Genomic DNA, 9,570 nt, shown 5'->3' on the forward strand with positions numbered 1-9,570 from the left:
TAAAATAATAGTACAGGTATCCGCAGTAGGGAAATATTGTTTACTAGTGACCAACCAACCAAGAGGAGACAAAATATTCAAAACCAGTGAAACCCAAACAAACTCAGAAATTTTTGTATTTGTTATATAATGCATTTCCCTGTTAATTTCCATGTTCTATAATATTTGTACTTTATGCACACCCACCATCCCACAGCATCCTGAGTGTTTTGCTAGTCTTTTGATGAACTACCTACATCCAACTCACTAACCTATTATTTAACTTCCCATTATTTCAGTTGTACAGCTGAACTTTGTGAGTAAGACAGCACAGGGAATTTTATCCACTAATGTCTGCATCATGTGTCTCTTCAGACTGGATTAGAGCGTAGGGAGGAAAAATAATATGCATGGATTTGGGGTTTTTCTCTTAACAAAACAAACCAGATGTACGTGTATGTAGGACTGGTTGATTTTACCTGCAAATAGCTTTGTGAAATTTCTAGTTTTTTCAATTACTACTACCAGAAATGCAGCACATTTCCTATCACCAGAGCAATATAAAAGAGGAACAACACAGAAATGGTAACAGAGCCATTAAAAAAGAAAAGATAGGGAATAACTAAACACTGAATAAAACTACAGAGCAGTGAAAGAAAACAAAAGCATTAGTATTTTAATAGGGAAGAAACATCACAAAAGGAAATACAGGAATATAGAGAAAAATAAAAAGAAAAATAAGCAGTACTTTAAATAAACGGTATTTTGTCTGAACCCAACAGATGTATGATTTTAAGGCAATAGAATCCACATTAAAGACATAGATACCACACCTAATCAAAATTAAGCCAGAAGCCAAGGGCCCCAAGACATAAGTAACCAGTAGAGGTAGTCTGTATTTTTTGTCCAAAGGTTTTTAATTATCCACGTTATAAAACTAGCGAAAATAAGCTTGATATTTTCTAAGAAAACTTCCTTTACAAAGCAACTTCCTCTGTTCAAAGAAGACTAAAAATAGCTTTTGTAAAAAAGAAGAATCTTGTATACAAATTGATACTGATTAAAACATTCCAAGGATCTGTTCTCCTCTATTACTGTAATTTAGATAGTTCAAGTAAATATTGCCTTTAGTCTGAAACACTGCAACATTATACTTGGCTTTTTTATAATGTTAATTTTTAATCCCTTTTATTAACAATGCAAGAGAGGCTGTCCCATCATCTCTTTCACGCTTACACCTGCATCCTACTTTTACTGGAACAAATACTAGCACTCCCATTGGCTTCAGTGCACCAGGATCCAGTAGTTCTGGATGGCCACAGATCTCTAGAGGACTACTGATAATCTTTTTCTACCAGGCCTCCTCCTGGACATAAAATTGAGTTTTCAGGACAAAAAAACCCCAACAGGCTGACTGGGCAGCAAAAGCAAAACAGCAGGTTATAAATGGTCCTGCCAGGAGGAGCGCTGCCACAGTCAAATGTGGCTCCAATTACAGCTTTCTTCAGCTATTTGTCCCAGCTCAGATCATTCATTTAGCTTTTCTAGGGAAAAAGAGCTGCAATGATTTTGATGGCCAATAACAAAGTGGGTTCCTAGACATTAGCAACATTTTCAGGGTATAAAGCAATCATCTCCACTCTCCTGATTTTGTATTTGAAAGCATCAGCATGTCTCCCTGGATTTCCAGCTGTAGCCTAATGAGTTGGCAAGCGTATTTTTGCACTACAACTTTTCTCAGGATAATTAACAAGATCTAAGATGAACTTTTCAACGCAGATTAAGCCAAGCCAGTTCCTTTCCTCATGGAAAAGTCAGTGCTTAACCATGCACAGGGACAGCTGCAACTGGTGGTGCTCTTATTGATTTCAACAGACACCAAGTTGACACCAGTCAAATAGGAGCTTGAGACACCAATAGGAGCTCCACAAGAGAACTGCTTACTCAGCCACATCCTGCTCAAGGCACACTAGTGGGTAACTTTGCTATCATCTGACAAACCACTTGGTAAGTAAACAACGAATTAATTTTCCAGTGTCATCCATCTGGTGGTTCTTACAAATCCTAATATAACACAAACCAACTTCTTAAAAATAGGAGAAAAGCCAAAGAAACTAAGAAATGCTGAGCCAACCACTGAAGGATACTACTGTGACATGCTTTTGAGTACAGACAGACTAAGAACTGAGAAGTGCTAAGGATCTTCCTGATATTTTTTTTCTGGTGGTCTCACAAGACTGCTGGAGCACTGGAACAACCCTTGTCCCCACAGCACAACTCTATTACTGTATGACCACCACAACACTGTGAGCATTGCTGGACATTTTCACCCTTAAGTGGTCATTTGGAGTTGCTCAGCATGGGTAAGGAAACTCTTCTGGTGACTCTGCCAACAGCACTAGCACCTAGAGCAGTGAAGAAGGAACCACAGCACGAAAACTTATAATTATGGTCAAAGCCCTTTCACAGCCAAGCATCACAACCCTTCTTGTAGTGAAGTGCATGAAAAAGTTCATACACTTTAAAGAGTGGCAGGATCTAATGAGAACCTGGCAGGAAACTTACTATTTTTGGCCTGGGCTAACCAAGGTTACAGGTATGCTGAGGTGCATCTGTTCAACACAGAATGGTATATCAGGGAAATACAGAAGACGATGCAGAAGCTTCTTTCAGCTTAGTTAAATCCTGTCAGTGACAAGTACAACTCTCAGAGGATGAGAACCCACACATTAAAACCCCTCACTGTTCCAGTGTTGTTTCCCACCTTCCCTTTCATGGCCCACTATGCCCATGACCCCAGTATGTGAGGATAAAGAGAGACTTCAGGCTCCAAAGGCAATAAGGCCAATATCAGTGACCAAAACTGAATTCCCCAAGGGAGCTAATAAGACTCATCAAGATTAAAAAAAGCTATTTATTTATTCCCATGCAGGTGGCTTAACATTTCTTCTGGGCAAAACACTTAGAAAGGAGCTAATTATGCACATCCAGTCATGGACCAAAAAAGCAGTCCAGCTATTTTAGAATTCATTTACTGATATTTCATATAGAATGTTATTATCAAACTCCAGCTGTCAGCTTTGGTCATCCTTTTGTTAAAATGATGACATTTTTCTGGAAGAAAACTCTCAGAATATGAAAGCTAATTAAGAGAAGATGTCAATGACACAGAACATTGTCCAAAAATAATACCCTCTTTCTGCTAAATAAATGCTTCAGCTTCATTTTAACATTTATTTCTAGTATAGAAGACCGTGACAATGGTCTAGGACAACAAAGTTATTCCTACTGCGCTGAGTGACTAATGGCTATTTAATAATTTTATTTCACATAGGTTAATGCAAAAGGGTGAGCTGTCCTCTGTAAAATTACTAAAACGGTGCATTTCAACCAGTGTACAGAGCAAACTGGGAACCCTCTCCTGCGGTCATCAGTAAGGCAAGAACTCTCACCGACCTTCATGGGATCTTCTACTTGAGTAGTAAGTAGAAAAGCCAGCTCCTAGGCAAATGTGCTTACTCTCCTGCTTTTGGTTACAGATTGCTGCACTGCTTGTTGGCATTACTCTTCCCATTCCCAAACAGTTGCCCATCTCCTAAATTCAGCACCCGTGCAGCTGTATGAGGGACGCACTGCTGCTGGAAGCAACACACACCGAGTCTGAAATCCCTGCTGAGAGCACCTCTGCACCAGTCCTGAGAGCATGCCCACGCTGTGCCATGCCAACCAGAGCCAAAGGCTTTTGTTGCAGTGCTTTGGCAGGCCTGATTCTGAACAAATGGCTACACACAGAAGAGGAGCAGGCCTTCCAGGGAGCAGACTTACTTTTGCAGGGAAACTAGAATAAAGAGTACTCCTTGCAGATGGAAAACAGAAGAGGTGAGCATCGCACACCAGTCTCACCATGGGAGTAGAACAGAGAACCCAACTTTGCTGTTGGTTATCCCACCCTAGAAATGTTTTGCACTTAACTCTTGGGCTTCATAATAAAAAACTAATAATTTACTTTAAAAGACTAAGTATAAAGAAAAGTATGCTCCTGTAACAAGCTTTATAAGCTATCTGTAGAACATTTCTGCTCTTGTTCCAAGATTTATGAATCAAGATATGTTCAAATGCATAAAAGCAACCTCAGAGCCCAAAGAGGAACCAACTTTAAGGCTCACCCAGTGAGGCTCGGGATTCAAACCCACGAGCAAATTACCAATAACAAATCCACTGCACCCCAGCGCAGCTGAGCTGAGACAACAGATCCCACACGTGCCCTTAGCCCATGGGAACTGTGAGCAAACATGACTTTGCTCAGCTTGTAAGAGAAAAAGGTTATGCTGAGACACTTCAGAGCTGCCCTGAGCTAATGCTGAGCACCCAGAGAGCTACTGCAGTTCAGGTGGCCAGCAATAACTCTTTATTTTGAACTATTGAGGGTCAATCATTCAGGAATTTTTAGACATTTCATCTCTTTGCAAAACTAAACATTAAAAAAACCCCAAACTCTTATTCAATCATTTACAAAAAATGTACAGTTTCAAAACAAATAAAAATGAAACCTTTTACACTTTTCCACCATATTGAGCTAGCAAGTGCAGCCCTAAACCATGACCTATGAAGTTTTTTGACACTAGTTTAGTAAGAGTACAATTGTTTACACTATTAAATACCTTACTAAATCCTTAAAACTGCAAAAATACACTATTCCTTAATGTTACTTCAATCACATACAAACACAAAATTATACTGAAATTCTTTGGAATACTTTCATTATTTTTTTCTCCAGGGATGACATATGTTTCTAATAACTTGCCACTGAGCAAACAGATTTAGCAGGGTAGCAGTATGCTGAGAAAGATAGCAGGATTTTCAATTTTCAGATGAAAGCAGCTCTATTCCCTGGCAGCCCCACTCCTAACCCCTTTAGGCCAGATCAAATTTTATCTGAAGCTAGCGGGTGCCTGTCTTCAAGTTCAATGGAAGTTGAATCAGTTTTTCTACATACCTGCAGTAAACAATTTGAAGCTTATCAATTAGAATATTTTTAATCAGTACTTATACCAGAGGGAATCTGTAGCAATTAACAGGATTTCTGGACTTGGTTATTTACATATGTTTAGCTAAAAGACGACCCAGTTTTTACCAGAGAATAACATCCATCTAATTTAGCAGACTCACAGACTAGTTTAGATTCTCAAAAGCAAAGTGCTATGCAAATTATACAACTCTCCCCTGCACCTACTAGCAATGGATTTTTAAATCCATTACACTAATTTGCACAAGGAAAATCTATAGTACTGTTTCACAAGATCACGATTTGTTTGCCACACATGTCTCACTTTCAGCTCTACAGTTTTACCACAGAAAATAAGGTATTTTTCATCTTTACATGCTTTTGCTCTAGGTACTAACTTGAAGATGAAGCATCCAACAATCTCCATGGCTCAAAAAAGTCTATGTCTAAGATTATTTCTACATTTCACAGAGCAGTCTAATAAAAGACTTACCTAGTATTTTCAAATAGGTGTGCTTAATCACAGGTGCCATCCAATCAATGTCACCTAGATATGAGGATGAGGAACCCCTAACAACATTTGCACAGGAGTTCTTGTTAAGCTAAGGCCACTCACACCAGAAAGCTTTCTTTCATGCTTGATTTAGTTCAACTGTTTGAAGAGCTAACTCACAACTTTCCTTCATATCTTCATGTAATTTCATTCAGACAGCTGGGGTTTTTTTCCCTAAATAACTTTTATATGCATGAAAACAGACATAAACTATTTTATCAAGTTCTCTAAAAACATTGCCTTGCTAAAAATAAAGATTTTATGATTAACTAATAGAAAACATATGAATGTTCATATGTGAATATATGAAAAGACCAAAACTCTAATACTAAAGGTATTTGACAAAGATTCAACAAATAGAGCATTGCAGGTGCTTATATCACGTAAATGGTTGGTGCTACATTTGGTTTATTTTCTGATAAATATCTTGTCTTTCCTAGGAGAGCTCAGTGCTTTGGATCTGACATTTGTCTAGCAGCCTTATAAAGTACAAATGAAACTATATTTAGCTCCAGAAAGGCATGTTTTTAATGCATACAAAGCTGCAGTAGAATCAGGACTAATCTTAATGAGGAAAACTTTTATCAAATGTAATTCTATCTGTTTCCACCCAAATGGGACTAATTTGTTCCATTATCTGTAAAAATACCAGTTAGACACTTTGACTAAAGCTTCTGAAGCATATCTGTTCAATTAATAACCATGCAAATGTACAACCACTCAATCATGCCAAACGTCTTCAAATCTTTCATGAAAAACCATATCAATCTTCACTAAGGGACCTCTTTCTTGCCCCAGCCTCAGCAAATATTGTGGAATAGGTGATGGGATGGAAAGAGGCAGATAGGACCATATTTCTCCACTGTACTGATAGCAAAAGCACGTTTTGTCAGCAGAAGTAAGATTAGCACAGCTAACACACACTGATCCTTCTCATATCCCTGACTGTATTCCTTCATAATTAGGAGCTAAGAAGTTTTTCTTCAAATGAGGCTCCTTGGGAACTGGGGAAGATAGCTATTGATGAATCAAGGCGTACAAGCTGAAGGAGCTCTTCTGGGAAAATAATTCCTTTTTCTTTTTACCTGAACAAGGACTGCAAGATTCAGCTATGTGATACAGCCACAGAAAGTTTTCTTAGCTTCCACTGTACTTACAGAGGGCTTGAGAGCACTTGGATTTTCCAAGGCAAACTAGCATTTTGCAGAATCAGGTGCCTCATTAACAACTAGATGGATTTGTATGTATTGATAAATTGAATCTCTAACCTAAGAAGTTAAAACGGAAAGCTTGTTTACATCAAGTGTTAAGCGCATCAATAGCATGTATGAAATTATATGTAGAGTGTGTAATAGCGTGTATGCAAAGCAGGCTCACAGGCTCTCAGAGTTTCTTCCCAAGCAGAATATGGGCAGATGAGATCAATTTTTCTATGTATAAGTGCATCTGCCAACACATTTTTGTATTTGTTGCAATGAGTAATCTGATAAACACACAAAACATACGGCGTAAGAATCTGAATCTTGATATGGTCAGGACACTGTAACCTTCTCCATTCACACGCATTTATGAGAAGAGAGGATCTTGCTACTTTCACTGTACTGGCCCTGTGAAGACTCGTGTGGTTGCTAGGTCAAATTCTGGTACGACAAACTTCAGCAGAGACAGAACCTGGTCTTTAGGAATGTACATCAAGAACCTAAAATACCTATGAGGGAAAATTCTGAAACACAAACATAGTTTTATTACACATCTCTTATGCAAATAACATTCACACACCACTGATTCTGAAGTCAAAATGTATGAAAGTAGGAAATGAGAAGTTAATAAACAAAACAGAAGTCAGTTAGAAACTTTCTCCAAAACCAAATACCAACCTTTTGAAAGCAGTACAATACTTAAAAAATTATTAAAACCATAATGCATTTTGAAATAAGTTTTATGCAGACTACTTCTTTAACAATTATTTTATTATTCTTATTTTCCCCTCAGAACAAAAGAACATGGACTGCAGAATGTTGCCCATGTAACTGGGCCATGCAGTTTGGAATTTAATGGACTTGATTGCGATTTGTGTAAGGTGTTGCAAAATCATCACAATGTGCACAATATAAGGAATTTCATAGAACCTTTGCCATTATATTTATTTCTACAGTCAGCAAAATAATATCCAGCTAGGCTAAAAAAAGATCCACCCAGAGCTACAGAATTGCTACTCAGTTCTAAAGCAGACCCCCTGCCTTAACGGACCTGGGTGAGTCAGGAATGACCCCGCCTGTTAGAGAAGCACATGCAACAATACACTGCAGAATTACCAGTAACACATCCAGTATGACTTTACGCTTATCTAGCTCCTTATACAAAAGGAACTTAAATGACTTAAAATACAGAACTCTATCACTCAAGAGCTAGGCAAATATTGTAAATCTTGTCTTTTACGAACAGCAAAAAGAACCAAAGACACTGGAATCGCCCACCTCAGTGGCAGGGGAAGTAACAGTGCTCAGAACTGAACTAATGTCAGTAATGCTAACGTTACAGCCACTTTTATTTTGCCAACTGCTTCTACCATTTCAAACTTCGCTGTCAACAACACAGTCACTATTTAAAACCAAAGATTAATTTCTTTCATCTCATCAGGTCACAGGAATAGGATAGATCTATCAAGGATTTATTCTCTCTCACTGTATACAGAAGAAATAAGAAAGTAAAATTGATATCCCCCAGTTCTGACTTTTTGAGCAGATGTCTGCTTTTGGAAAGGAACAGCAATGACTAAAGGTGGGTGGCACTCAAATAGCCAAGCATGTAAAGGCTTCTAATACATAACCCACTAATACTCACTGGAGATACAGACCTTCCCCAGTAGGCACACTAACAACATTAACATAATATGCTATTAAGACCAAAAAAGTCAGATGTCCTCACCTCTAAAAAGCAGAGATGGTTTTCAACAGTTTTCATAGACATGGATGTTCAGACAGTATTACCACACAAACAGCCTTCAATCTAAAAGGCAATCCTGAAGACACCTGACCAGAAAAACAAGTGTTCGCCAGGAAACAAGTTTTTGATGTAGATCGTGCACCGCATTCAGCAGAAGCAGTGGTTAGCTAAGGCCTCAGAACTGCCACGGAAGGCAGCTGCTGAGCTGCAGGGCAGGACAGCTGGGGAACCCAGCACGGTGACAGCAGCAGAGGAATGACCATATCTTGTCACCTCCAAGGCCACTGATTCCCTAGGAATCACATCTTGGAGCACACATATGAAGAGTTCCTGGTAGGAATTCTATCTTTAATTATTTAATGGCAGTGTGACACTGTCCTTTTCCCGAAATTATCTTTCACAGGACATTGTTCCATTTCTCCCACTTCAGCTGCACTCTGTTTGAAAAGCGGGGAGCAGCCTGGAAGTACATACCCTGGTCTCAGCAAGTCCCTTACAGCTTCTTTAAAGAGTGAAAACTAAACCCCTTCGGCTCAAAGTATCAGACTGAGACCCTTAAAAAAACCCAACAAAACCCCACAAGAATCGACAGAAGAGTGCCACCTCGCACTAATAACCCCAACAACCAGAACAACCCAAACCAGAACAGCTGTTAAGACGTTTCTCCGGTTCGGAAAAAACGAGAGCTGCCTAGTCCCGAGCGGAGCGGCTTCGGCTCTCCCGGTGTTTACCTTCCCGGGGGACGTTTCTGCACTTCAACAGGCTGAAGTTGCCCGCAGCCCCCACCGGGGGCTCTGCCGCCACTCCCGGCCCGCGCCGCGCCCGGCGGACGGGGGGTCGGGCGGGGATGTCCGCGCAAACCCTCGGCCGCCGCCGGCCCGCGCCCTCCCCGCCCCGCCGCGGCGCCCCCGCTCACCGTGCTCCGGCCGCCGTCAGGGAGGGCTGCGGGGCGGGGGCCGGGCGGGCAGGGGCGGCCCCGCGGCACGGCCCCGCTGCTCGGGCCGGCTCACACGTCAGCCCTCGCCACGAGACCCGGATCTGCCGGATCCCGGCTCCCGGCGGCGCCGGGGCCGGGGCGGTGCCGCGC

The 9,570-nt window shown here is 40.6% G+C and overlaps 1 protein-coding gene across 4 annotated transcripts in view; it reads right to left on the reverse strand.

The window, feature by feature from the left end:
- The window catches only part of SMIM14 (small integral membrane protein 14), a 56,515-nt gene that overhangs the window by 31,722 nt on the left and 15,223 nt on the right, over positions 1-9,570 (reverse strand). The window contains exons 1-2 of one of the 4 annotated variants that reach the window (XM_027643017.1): positions 9,400-9,447; positions 8,466-8,569 (exon numbers count right to left, since the gene is read on the reverse strand). The exons of 2 other annotated variants lie outside the window; for them this stretch is intronic. In XM_027643017.1, the coding sequence (XP_027498818.1) occupies positions 8,466-8,507 (42 nt within the window). In that variant the 5' untranslated portion in view covers positions 8,508-8,569; positions 9,400-9,447. Of the gene's footprint in view, positions 1-8,465; positions 8,570-9,399; positions 9,501-9,570 lie in introns of those variants that run through there. One more of the 4 variants, XM_027643018.1, reaches the window with a different exon arrangement.

The sequence above is a fragment of the Corapipo altera genome, unplaced genomic scaffold (assembly GCF_003945725.1).
Source record: "Corapipo altera isolate COAL_440 unplaced genomic scaffold, ASM394572v1 22, whole genome shotgun sequence".
Classification (NCBI taxonomy): domain Eukaryota; kingdom Metazoa; phylum Chordata; class Aves; order Passeriformes; family Pipridae; genus Corapipo; species Corapipo altera.